Source organism: Daktulosphaira vitifoliae, unplaced genomic scaffold (assembly GCF_025091365.1).
Source record: "Daktulosphaira vitifoliae isolate Bord-2020 unplaced genomic scaffold, ASM2509136v1 Scaffold_3, whole genome shotgun sequence".
NCBI classification, from domain to species: Eukaryota; Metazoa; Arthropoda; class Insecta; order Hemiptera; family Phylloxeridae; genus Daktulosphaira; species Daktulosphaira vitifoliae.
This window is the reverse complement of record NW_026099574.1, coordinates 24,622,136-24,634,867: the sequence shown is the minus strand read 5'-3', so window position 1 is coordinate 24,634,867 and position 12,732 is coordinate 24,622,136. Positions and strand designations below refer to the sequence as shown.

General features: G+C 25.2%; 3 protein-coding genes across 5 annotated transcripts; 1 reads left to right on the top strand and 2 right to left on the bottom strand.

Moving 5' to 3' along the window:
- The first annotated feature begins 314 nt into the window (after positions 1 to 314).
- LOC126902210 (GDP-fucose protein O-fucosyltransferase 2) lies at positions 315 to 12,588 on the top strand. Of its 2 annotated transcripts, none has more exons than XM_050679251.1 (7): positions 315 to 454; positions 9,252 to 9,369; positions 9,440 to 9,578; positions 10,433 to 10,658; positions 11,837 to 12,135; positions 12,197 to 12,326; positions 12,383 to 12,588. In XM_050679251.1, the coding sequence occupies exons 2-7, from the start codon at positions 9,259 to 9,261 to the stop codon at positions 12,534 to 12,536; spliced, it is 1,059 nt and encodes a 352-aa protein (XP_050535208.1). In that variant the 5' UTR covers positions 315 to 454; positions 9,252 to 9,258; the 3' UTR covers positions 12,537 to 12,588. The 2 variants fall into 2 exon arrangements, with proteins under 2 accessions (XP_050535208.1, XP_050535207.1); XM_050679250.1 differs by lacking the exon at positions 315 to 454 and adding an exon at positions 8,554 to 8,817.
- On the bottom strand, positions 4,672 to 6,515 carry LOC126902214 (DNA-directed RNA polymerase II subunit Rpb4). Its single transcript, XM_050679255.1, has 2 exons — positions 5,475 to 6,515; positions 4,672 to 5,413 (listed from the first exon to the last, which is right to left on the bottom strand). The coding sequence occupies exons 1-2, from the start codon at positions 5,568 to 5,570 to the stop codon at positions 5,093 to 5,095; spliced, it is 417 nt and encodes a 138-aa protein (XP_050535212.1). The 5' UTR covers positions 5,571 to 6,515; the 3' UTR covers positions 4,672 to 5,092.
- LOC126902209 (metalloendopeptidase OMA1, mitochondrial-like) lies at positions 6,896 to 8,453 on the bottom strand. Of its 2 annotated transcripts, XM_050679249.1 has the most exons (3): positions 8,337 to 8,453; positions 8,058 to 8,144; positions 6,896 to 7,995 (listed from the first exon to the last, which is right to left on the bottom strand). In XM_050679249.1, the coding sequence occupies exons 2-3, from the start codon at positions 8,072 to 8,074 to the stop codon at positions 6,978 to 6,980; spliced, it is 1,035 nt and encodes a 344-aa protein (XP_050535206.1). In that variant the 5' UTR covers positions 8,075 to 8,144; positions 8,337 to 8,453; the 3' UTR covers positions 6,896 to 6,977. The 2 variants fall into 2 exon arrangements, with proteins under 2 accessions (XP_050535206.1, XP_050535205.1); XM_050679248.1 differs by lacking the exon at positions 8,337 to 8,453 and having other exon boundaries at positions 8,058 to 8,322.
- Positions 12,589 to 12,732: the final 144 nt, after the last annotated feature.

Here is a 12,732-nt window from a genome sequence, read left to right as displayed (position 1 = left end):
CTTTTCTTAATATATTTTTTTAAAAACTAGTGTCACATAGTGCTGTATAAATGTTCCTTCTAAAAAAGCCTAAGGGGTTGTTTTGGTATTCTTTAAAAGAAAGTTGTTTTTAATACACTAGTTTCCTTTTACGTCACTGCATCTATACGTCATTAGTTCACTTATACGTCAATACGTCAACTGTTTTGGTAAATTTTTGTGTGTGTACGTTTGAAGGGGGTCTTTGTATATTGGGGTGATATCGCATAATGTGAAAACCTGTGAGAGATATTTACTTTTGCTCGCCATTATGGATCATGTTTTGAGGGCGGTTTTACAAGATTCTGTGATTCGATTATCTATGAATTCAGGTGTATAAATGCGAAAAAGGGTGAATAAATGAATGCTGAAATTATAATTTGTAATACTTTATCATGAATAAAGGGGGATTGAGCACATGAATGAGATAGAACAGGTGAGTTATTTATGCTTGTTTAGTTATAATATTTAAGTAAAAAGATATACGGTGTATGATTATGAATTTTTTTGTTAACATCAAATAGTAATAGGTATGGTTTGTCGTAAAATGGAAGGTAAAGGGAAAGGGCTTATGGATAATATTAATTTAAATAATATTATTTTTATGAAAGTAAAAAGATATATGATATAAAAATATAAAGACACAGTATTTATGTATATTTTTAAGGATATCAGAATTTAAAATACTATATCTGTGGTGTTTTCTTTTATTGCAATTACATTTGAAATAAATACAATCAAAATTATCATATAAGAAATTTAGTATTATTTGTAAAAAATGTCATATTTTACAAGTGACAAAAGGTTGAAGACATTATTTATATAATAATAATATTTAATTATTTTAAGTAAATAAAATAATAGTTTATTAGTATTTAGTTGCCATTAGCCATTATTATTATTATAACTGCAAAAAACTTGTTTGGTAATTTTTAAAAAATTTTTATTATCATTTTTTGGAGAATACTTACCCAAGATTACAAATTTGCTTTTTAGTATCAGTATAATTTACAAAAATAAAATCACGACTCATAAGTATAATTTAAATTGGATTTGATTATGCTGAAAACCTTCAAAAACTGGAATACGTACTGTTTTAGTATAAAAACGATAATTTTACTCATAAAATTTTTTCTTTACATTGTACGTGTTAAAAACGTTCAGTTGAAGTGCTTGAATTTTAGAATGTTTATGAAATACTACTATAAAAAAAAAAAATATTTTACTGTGTGAGTATAAGACGTTAAGACATTTTTAACAATGACGTTTACTTTGACACGTCAAAAACTATTATTCAAGTATAGCTTAACATTTATTGTTAAAACTCGTTATTTTGGGGTGATATGTCTAGACACTATGAATTCCTGAGGGTTATTTTTCTTCTAAACCCAACCCACCTTTATAAATTTTTACCAGTTTGCTATTTTTACTCAAAGTGTACTTGCACTACAATAAAAAATAATAATAGTAATTCTAGAAAATAATAAACTGAAAAGTTAATTAAAAAAAAAAATATTATATTCATGCTGTGTATATTTTTTACGCATTTTTTTTTTTTTTTTTTAATCAATTATTATTCGAAAAAACTTTATATCTATTGTATTAACTGGTATTTTGGTGCGATATGAATTTAATTTTTTGATGATCAACTACAGTTACAGTTGTCTTCTAACTTTTTACTCATAATATTTTTTGTATGGTAATGAACCAATTTTTGGGGACACATTTTTTAATTTAATCAGTGGCATACTTAGGGGCTAATAGGGCCATATGCTCAAGCATTAATCAATTATTACACAACAAATAGTGTATGATTTTAGAAAATGTGCATACAAATTCATATATCATACTAAAATGTTTTTTACGGAGTCAAAAAATGAGAGGCTGTAATTTTGGTCAAAAATTGAATAACTAATTTATTGGACTTTAGTATTAAATTTCAATACAAACAAGTGTTGTTATGTTTTAAACGTGTTTTTTGACGACTCTGATATAAAAAAGAAATATTTTTTTTAGATAAAGCTAATTCGTAGAAGAATTACTTAAAATTAGCGTACAGGCTAGCCAAAAAAAATAAACTTCTATAAATGGTCATTAAGTTATGAAAATAACTTTTTAGCCGCCTTTTAAATTATTTAGAAATAATTTAAAAGGCTGCTAAAAACAAATTATAAACCTAATTTTAAAAATTACTGGAGAACAAGTTATAAATCTGAATATAATAAGAACATTTAGTCTGTACAAAGTTGCAAATTTTACAAAATCGCCAGCTAGCAATTACAGAAGTGTATAATTTTTCATGTATTAAATATGATGTATAGGCGTAACAACATAATGTACGACACATGGACATAAATGAGCATAGAGTATGTAGACTGAAAAGTGGAGTACTTGAGACTAATATTATTTTAAACGTAAAAATCGATAAAATTAACACAAACTTTGTACACAGTACGCACGTGAACATGAGCTTGGTGCTTATCAAATTTGCAAACGTGGCGTCTACTTTTGTACTATATTCACTGATCTGGAAAATTAATTTTTTTCTTTTGTTAACTTACAAGTTCATTGATCTCATCAACCATAAATTTTTATCGTTATCAAGTAGGATTCATATATAAACATACGAGATGACTTTACTAACTACTGTACAGTTTTTGCTATTGTAAATATCGGCGGCCTCTGTATATTAACTGTTCGCAGCAACACACACACACATACAAGCATACGTGTAATAGTAAACGGTCTAGTGACCTTTCAGCTGCGACTTCTACATTTGTTCGTAGTAATAAATACATGTACAAGCGTTTGTACACTGTGACTGTGGTGATCTGTATACTTAAACACTGGAATCGGTGGAGAAGTTTATACATATGGGAGTGTGACAAATGCAACGCACAGACTCGATGCGTACTAAACGTGCGTTCAAGTGTTACTAGTATACTAGCGTAGATAGTAATATTATCCACGAGTTAATATAATCTGTCTATAAGTTAAATCTTCTACTTGAATTAATAAATTAATTTCCAACACTTTTTTTGTAATTATCAAATCGTCAATTGATTCTGTGTTATTAGTGACTGCATTATTTATATTTTAGATTCGATTCGAAGCTGAGAAGATATTTATTTTACTATGGATGTGTTTTTTATGTCTGTGGCCACTTTTTCTCAGCTCTCGTTGAACTGATTTCTTTCAACAATACATCAAAAGATCACAAATCGTATATAGTTGAATACATCCCTCTTAAAAATTTCCCTAGTTTCCTGGAAGTGGAGGAAAACTCCAAAAAATTACTTTTTTTTAAAAACCTAACCCTTTACCTGTCAACAAGAGTGAATTTAAACATTAAAATTTTTACAAAAATCAATTTTTTCAAATTAACTTTCGAAAATGATAGGGAAATACTGCGTTATTTAAATTGAAGCTCATGACGTACTATAAATTAAAAAAAAGAAAAATTGTCCTGATGACCTATCTTCAATTTTGCGAATGCCCGTCAAAGTTGTACAAATTAATTAAATATTTTATAAATAATGTTAAATTTATCTAATATTTATTCATATATAAAATAAGGAAATAGGAATTTATTTTGCCTTTGGAAAAATCCACCGATTTCTTAAAATTAAACACTATCTACAGATTTGAATACAAGTGTTTCTTATGATAGTGATTTTAATTTTATGTCAGATATCATCTATACTTGTCCCAACTATTGTTTTTATCTCCAAAATACTTTATAAGTTACTATCATTTAGGTTTTTGTGCTTATTGTGTCTTGATTTTCTAACAAAATATGATTACCATGGTTGAGACAAGTATGAATAAATATAGTTTGTTTTCTGAAAATAATTTAATAAATTGTTTTATGTACAATATAAGTGCTAAGGAAAATTTTGTTATAACAATTGGTGTAGAATCTACACATTAGAGGCTAAAGAATCATTCAATACAGCAGTTTGTACTATATCATCATTACAAAATGTTTCAATCACAGTGGGTCATTTAAAAAGTATTTATAATTTGATGGGTCATTTTTTGTCAATGAAATATTATCAGATTTAAAAAGAATATGTATTACTACTTGAGAACAATTCAACATCAGCAAGCAAAAGTTTTTACCATTATGAAGAAAATATTGATCTACCATCTAATACTATATTTATTTTTATAATATGGTTCATAAAAATAAATAAAATAACTGGATATTTATAGCAAGTTTATTGCGAGAAAAAATTATTTCTAAGGGTAACTTTCAAAAGTTAATTAGGAAATTATTATTTTACTATTTAATAGGGAATGGATTAAATAAAATGTTGTATGGTAAATAACCAGTTCTGTAAAATAATTTTTTTAAATATTAGTATTTAAAGATATAAAAGAGGTGAGGATTTGGGTAGCAGTATTATTTTTATCATAATGTTTATATAAGAATTCTTTTATGTTGCATATCCATATTTCCTAGAGCTAAAAATTATATTAACTTAAAAAGTAATAATATAAAACTGGTTTTCAACCATTCAAAATTAAATTAAAATTTTATTTAATCCATTCCTACTTTTAACTTACAAAAGTTATTTGTAAAATCTACCATTAGAAATAATTTTTTCTTACAATAAACTTAATGTTTATTATGATTCATAAAAATGAATATAACTTTAATCTATACATTTTTATTAAAAAATTATTATCTAACAAAAAATGGTGATTAGTATCCTTAGTTATACATGAATTCTTTTTGATCATTAAAAGTGAGATGGGCAGATTCACATGGATTCCACACAGATTCCATGAGTCGGAATCGGCCCATGGGTTGTATATTATAGACTCCTGACTTAATTTACTTCACTAAATTGTATTTACTTTTACTAAATAAATGATAAAATTATTGATAAAATATAAATAGACTTATTTTAATGAAATAACCTTGTAGGAATATCAATAAATGAATTGAGTAAGTTATATTTACAATAGTTGTACATTAATTATTATATAAATCAGAATAATTCATAAAAAAAAATCTTAAACTTTATATAAGGAAAATGTTAAAATAAGTTTTGTACTTAGTCAAGTATCAATATTGAATACTTAATTTGGCTTGAATGTCATCAAGAATCTGTTGTAACTCATCATCATCAAACCTACCTTCCAAACTTGGTATAAGTGATTTTGCTTCGTCTGCTAATTGTGGACAAAGATTTCCAATTGATGCTAGTTCAAATTTATGTAGTTTTTTTCCAGCTAACAAGTTACGTACTGCAACAATAGTTTCTTTGTTCTTAAATTTAGAACATTGTTCCGTGTATGTTAATGTCTTATTAAATACTTCAGAAAATTCCTGTTCTTCTTCAGCGCTTTCGTTTTGATTTTTTCGAAATTTTAACAACATATTTACCTAAAATAAAATTCTATGCGTTTAATCAAATTTATAATTTATTTAAATATTTAAAATATACTTCAGATATTAGTAATGTTTCAGCATTTTCAAATTCTTTAGGAAATTGTAGGAGAGCTGCATCTTCATCAACAGCTACATTCATATATTGAGCCATAATTAATAACTACTTAATTTTTGTATAAAAAATTTATATTTGACGTAATCAGAAACTAAGATTTGTAATTATTGAAAAATAAATGTTGTTTACTATATGATAATGTTTATTGATAAGACAACAGACGCGTTGCTCTGTAATTCCGGTAACTTGTGAACCCTTGGTTTCTGTAGCGAGACTAAATTAATTAATGGTTTAGTTTGAGGAATATAATTTTTTACTTACACTCATGCTGCTATAATATTACAAAAAGGGGTATCTTTAATTTTGTACAAAAAGTATTTATTGTTTCTATGAGATCATATAGTGGTTTTCTATGGATTTTTGAAGCCAAAATGTAATTATACTTCATTAAAGTCTTAAGAGCACTTTTGTAATATTTAATTAGAGTAAATCTTATCACATAATTTTATTAAATATTCTACTTTTTGAGATACCCTTTTGTAGGTTAGAATGGCAGCATACCATATTATAGTAATACAATTTTTAAGTGTTAAATTGAATTGTCATCCACTAAAAAAATATTCTTTTGGCACTTAAAAATAGGCAATGAATAAAAAAAACAAATATACCGTACTTACAGTATATATGGGCACTCTGTAAACCATTATAATCGTTAATATGGCTCCAGATGTGCCTGTTCTAGTACTGGATTTTGTTAATAATTATTTGAATTTTGTTGCTCATCATATCAGAAATAAAAATTATAAACATTATAAGCAAAGCAAAAAAAATTTAAATCCTATTTTCCCTTGGTTGTGATATAGCCTAATGATCCCAGATTCTAAAATTTAGTCTTAAGAATGCTCTTTGCTAGCAGTGTATTAAAGAAGGCATAGTGTCCTCTTTTAGTAAAACTTTTTAGCCGCTAGTTTTAATTGAGCCATTTTTTTTTGTACATAATTTTGAGTAGAAAAAAGTTTACAGTTATTTATATCACAATATGTTCACCAAATTTTTAATTGTTCTACCTCCATTATGGTTTTTGAAACATAATTTATCTCATTATTATTTGAAAATTACACTAACACCAGAAAAAATATATGAATGTATTTAAATATTCAAAAAATAAAAGAGTGTATAAAAAATTTAATAGATATATTAGAAAAATAATTGGCCTATTTTACTCATGTTAATATATATACTAAAAAAATTATGTAGTAAAATGATAAAATCCATTAAAACTAATCAACAAACTTGTAGTTAAAATATCTAACCAAATTGATAATTAAATAATGATAAATACATTATTTATACACAGTAGCGTTAGCAGGATTTTATTTGAGGTAGGATACTATATAGCTGAAAATATAAAACGCCATATAGCTAGGGGTAAAACTCTATTACCCTGCCAATGCATACACTACTGGATATATATAAAAAAAAATATATAATCAAAACAACATATTAATTGAAAAAAGAAAAATTAGACCAAAAATTCTGATATACGGGTGGACAACCATTTTGCTGCCGTAATTTTAATGCATAGGGCATCAAATTTTCAATATAATTTATACGTTTAGTGTGTGAAGGATGAGTTGAAGTCCACCAAATTTTATCATTCAATTTATCCATATTATTCATCATATTCCAAAATACTAAAGCTTGGCGCACATCTAAACAAGCATTTGCTGCTAATAATAAGCCATATTTGTCAGCTTCTATTTCTTGATCACGTTCGTAAGGTAATAACAGTGTTAAGTTTTTAAAATAATTACCTAATATATAACCTAAAATAGCTTCAGGAATAGGCATTAAAGCCCACATTAAAGTTAAAGGTATTAACCAAAGCATTTCTAATAAATGTTCCCGACTTAATCTGATAGCATGATGATTTAATAAGCAATGAGCAATTTCGTGTGCAATCACAACTCCAACTTGTTCGTCATTGACTAAATTTAATAATCCAGTAAATACTATTATCATTCCATTTGGTAAAACCATTGCATTAATTCTAGAGTCATTAATAACTACTAAAAACCATTTACGGTCTTCTACAAGATCATATTGTTTATTTGCATCAATAATACGCATAGCTATTTTTAATGCTCTTCTGTACTGTGGATCTGATGGTTGCAAAACTGCACTTTTATTTTCATCTATCAGTTCTTTAGCCATAGAATTTGCCATTACAGTCATTTGTTGTTGGGTAAATATTATGAACCGTCTTTTTCCAGTAATTGGATCAATTTCTAAATGCAACGTACAGTATATTGTTAGTAGACTAAATGCACAAAAAATTGAGTAATATATTTGTTTACGACGTTTTTGCACATTGTACCAAAATTTTTGTTTCTCTTCTTCACTTAATTTCATATACCATCGACGTATTTGTATGCCTAAAACCATAGCAAAAAATTTAGCAATTGGACGTATCACTAAGGCTGCCAGTGGAGGTAATGGTAGTCTATGTATACTAGAAACACTGAAAATAATTAAAATCTTAGACAAATTTTGATAAAAAAAATTAGTAATTTTAATATTTACCTAAAATATTGAATCATTTTTGAATTCCTCGAGTTCTTTTGTATTGTATTAATACACTTAGAGAAGGCATCTTGTTGTTTTCGTGTACTAGGTAAATAATATCTTTTGTTTAAAAATATTTTATAATTATTGTATTTACAGAATTTTACAATAAAGTTAGAGCGGAACATAATTTTAATCGTCACTCTGACGATTAAAAGTATGATGTTACTGAAAATGTATACTGCAGAAGAGAAAGATAATTAAATAAAAAAATAATAAAAATAAATAGTTAATTACTTTAATGAATTTTAATTTTAACATTTCATAAAACCATCTTTACATTAAATTATGTTAAATTGTAATAATTTTCAATATTAAGAATAAAGTTTAAAAAAATATTTGTGTATTTGTTAAATATTATTTTTGCTACGCTTAAATGATAATTTATCAGTTTTGATAAATGTTATCAACAGTTATCTAAAACAGCTGTCAAAGTAGTTATAAGTATGCTAAAAATTCAGTAATTTGAAATTGATGTGAATTTTTTTGATTTTATTTTGAAAGAGCTATAATACACTTTATAGTTATAACTAATAAATGGTATATTTAAACATAAATTATTTTAAAATTGTATTGGTTTCTGGAGTTGTTTTATTTTATTATGTGTAATGTTTGATCATTGCTGTCAAATATCCTTGTTGTTAATTTTGATTTGGTCTGTATGGATAAAATCGGAATTTGTAGATGAAAGTAATTCGTTAATAGATACATTACCTAGGTAAGAAAATAAGATTTCTTTTGTAGACTAATATTCAAATTTCAGTCACTTGAGTATTACAATTCTTGTTTTAAATTATTGTGTGACTATGGATTATTGTCGATATAATTTTTTCTTAACAATTTATTTTATATAAAAAATGTGAAATGTGTATGGTTTATTTTTTGTAAAAGTTTATTATTCATATTTTATAATATTGCTATAGTATATTTGTGGGATAAATTATATTTTTTATTAATATTTAATATCTTAGATTGTTATATTATTAAAAAAAGAAAATTTTATACTTTTTCCATTTAATTTTTTTTGATAAATATGAGATTTTTATAATAATTGCATAAATAAATGCACTTTATAGTTTTAATAATTAAATTATTAAAAAATTACCAATTATTACTAATATATGTTATTTGTCAAATAATATTCTTTTAAAGGTATGTGATGTATGATATAAATCAATCGGAAGGATTTAATTTACGACGTGATGTATTTTTACGTATGGCAACATTTATAAGGCATTTAAATCAAATTTCAAATTATAGTTGGATATTAGTAATTATTCTTAATTTATTACAACTAATTGAAAGACATTACTCTTATAATATAAATTTATTTTTTATAGGTTTTACCACCATGGAATCAGTTATATCATTGGCGATCAATGCATATAAATCAAGATAATCTTCCATGGAGTTTGTTTTTTAACTTGGATGCAATTAAAAAAACCACTCCAATTATTGAGACTCATGAATTTGTTGAAAGTAAATTTAAATTAAATGTTCTAGAATCCATGATGGTAAAATTTATTAAGATTCCTTTGAATATACAATGGTCAAATATGTATATATATTTTTTTTATTGACAAAGATTTTGCTAAAAAAAGGTAGTTTAATGATCGCAAATATAAATAGTCTCATTAATAAAAAGGAGAAATCAGAAAACTGAAATATGATGTTGAATGTATCTTAAACTAAATAAATTAGAGTTATAAAATAAAGTGATTCATTTAAATGTTCTTAAAATTATTTGAAAATTTGTATGTTAAGTATTACAAAATTAAATAATATTTTTAGAGAATGTTTAAATATTTTTTTATACATCAAAACCTATTTTTAAATAGTAATCAATATATAAAATTATGTAACAAAGTAATCCATATGTTTCATGGGTGATTTTTTTATCAACAAATTTTTTTAAATGTTATGTCTTTGAAAAAATGTAAAATGTATATTTCTTTAAACGCTTATACATCTTTATCAACATTTTTTTACCATTAACTCTCAATGTTATCATATAGATAATTTGTTATTTTATTAATTTGAAGTATTGATTTTCTCTTTGCTACCATTGAGTCTACTAGAATTGTTATACATCAAAACATGATTTCCTATTTTGTTTATATTTGTATCTTATTGTAATAAAGCCTGCCAATGTTTTCATTGTTTAGACTTCCTATAACTTATTGATTTAAGTAAACATGAAAGATATAGAATATATTTTTGAGTAGTAGCATAATAATTGGGTTATACTTAATGTATTATGTTAACAATTAATTTATTGTTATTGTTTTGTATTATTTACTATTTATAAATTATCATACAAACTTTATGATTAGTTAATGGATTACGACCTATTGATGTTTATGTCACTCTACAGCATTACCGTGGATTATCAGATCCTAATCATGATTGGTCGGACAAATGGGAAGTTACAGATTGTGTAGATATTAAGAAAAATCAAGTATGGAATTATACAAATTTAACATCATTAATGAATTTGTGTTTATCATTTCAAGGACCATCAAGTCTTTTAATTGAAATCATTAATGATTTTAATCCTAGGTAATAATACTTAAAATTGAATTATGAGAGGTAGTAACTCTTTTATAATACCTGATTAAAGGTATATTCATTTTTGTACTTTACAACACATTATGTGTAATGAAATTGTAAAAATTTGCAGACACTATTTAGTCACTTCACATTATATAACTTAGTAAGAAAGAGCTCGAGAAAAAAATTTATAACACATAGGTAGAAATCTGGAGAGAGGGAGTTTTAAAGAGACTTAGCCCTCTAAATACTAAAATAAGTAGTTGTAGCCCCCTTAGTATTTCTACAAAATACAAGTACAGTTTGAAATTTGGATATTGTTTAAACATTTTAAAATTAAAATGAAAAATTAGTATTATATTTATCAAATATTGGCATAACCAGTCACTACTATAAAATAACATTAAATTTATATTATGTACTATTTGTAGTAAATTGCGGCTGTTGGCCATCAATAGCCAGAAATGTTTTTATCACTATTTATTTTTTATATTACTATCAAAATATCTTATTGATTGTCATCCTCCGTCTGTGCACCATGTGAACTGGTCAAACAAGTATCAGATACTATACATTGACATCTAACAAGAAACTATTTTTAATTTTAAATTATTATTACTTGTGCATTTTGTAGTATAGTCTATGCTTTTATTTTTATTATAAACATCTTCATAACTCAACATTTAGTAATATCTAAATCGGATTAGTATAAGAAAAGGTATAATATAATCTCTAATTTACTCACGGCTCTGGTGACTAATTCTAGCTCACCTAGTTTTGGTAAATTTAAGCCTATAGTGTTACAGAAAAATGGAACCACTTATAACTTATAATTTATACAACATTTTACACTTTTTGTTTAACACACTTGTAGTTTTTTATTACAATCAAATCATAAAATATTATTTAAGATTTATGTGTAAAAATAATTTAAATTTAGTATGATTTTACAAGTTGTCAACTTTTGTTACTTTTTTGATTTAGCAATCAAAACTTTAATAGAGAAGTAATATTAAAGTTTTAAATAACTATTATTTGAGTTACTAGCATTTAAACACAATAAATATCTATTCAAGTTAGTTAACTACTTAGTATATTATGCATTTAGATGCCTGTAATAATTATTAAATATTATAGTAATAATAATGATAAAAGTTTTATATTTGAAATTATTACTATAATTCTAGAACAATTATGTTTAATCATGCTGAAGTTATTTTACATGACTATTATGGTGGTTCAGAGTATTGGCTAATTAGAAAAAGTATGCAGTTTGCTACAGATTTAAAAAACATTGCTAATACATTCAAAACAAATTTTTTGCTTGATAAATATTTATGTGTTCATCTGCGACGTCGAGATTTTTTGTATGGTCGTCCACAAGAGGTTCCTAGTATAGAGTGGGCTGCAAGTCAAATTTTAGAAAAACTTCAATCACTTAAAAACCTGAAATTTGTGTTTGTGTCAACTGATGCATCTGATAAAGGTACAAATTAGACTTTGACGAGCATTTTAAAATTTACAAATGTTGCTCTAATTTTTTTTAGAGTTCTATAATTTAAAAGAGCTATTAATTGGCTACAATGTTATTAAGTATGATGCTAATGAGGAAATCTTAAAATCATATAAAGATGGAGGGGTTGCTATTATTGATCAAATAATATGCTCACAAGCAGAGTAAATTTTAGTTAAATTTGTTGAGTTACTTTTATCTAACTCGTTGCTTGTTTTAGTTATTTTATAGGTACTCATGAGTCAACATTTTCATTTCGAATACAAGAAGAGCGAGAAATTCTTGGTTTTCATCCAGAAACCACTTTCAACCGTTTGTGTGGTGATAAAATGAAAGATTGTGCACAACCATCAAAGTGGAGATTAGTCACTTAATATTATGAAATAAAATGAAAATTGATAATTAAAATTTTTTTGGGCTTTAGAATTTTTTTTTTTATTCAAATTGTAGTATATATTTAAAAATAATTTGTAACAATGTGTACTTAAGAAGCAGAAGTACTGAATAAATTTAATGGAAAGTAATTTGAATAAACATTGGTTCTTATGAGGAATGATAAAAGCACATCTT

Excerpts from the sequence above, each read along its gene's own strand:
- LOC126902209 (XM_050679248.1), bottom strand. The coding sequence starts at position 8,227 with ATGTTCCGCTCTAACTTTATTGTAAAATTCTGTAAATACAATAATTAT. Across the intron at positions 7,996-8,057 it reads AAAATGATTCAATATTTTAG|TGTTTCTAGTATACATAGAC; the intron begins GTAAATATTAAA and ends AATTATTTTCAG.
- LOC126902214 (XM_050679255.1), bottom strand. The coding sequence starts at position 5,570 with ATGGCTCAATATATGAATGTAGCTGTTGATGAAGATGCAGCTCTCCTA. Across the intron at positions 5,414-5,474 it reads AAACATTACTAATATCTGAA|GTAAATATGTTGTTAAAATT; the intron begins GTATATTTTAAA and ends ATTTTATTTTAG.
- LOC126902210 (XM_050679250.1), top strand. The coding sequence starts at position 8,708 with ATGTTTGATCATTGCTGTCAAATATCCTTGTTGTTAATTTTGATTTGG. Across the intron at positions 8,818-9,251 it reads TTAATAGATACATTACCTAG|GTATGTGATGTATGATATAA; the intron begins GTAAGAAAATAA and ends ATTCTTTTAAAG. Across the intron at positions 9,579-10,432 it reads GACTCATGAATTTGTTGAAA|TTAATGGATTACGACCTATT; the intron begins GTAAATTTAAAT and ends CTTTATGATTAG.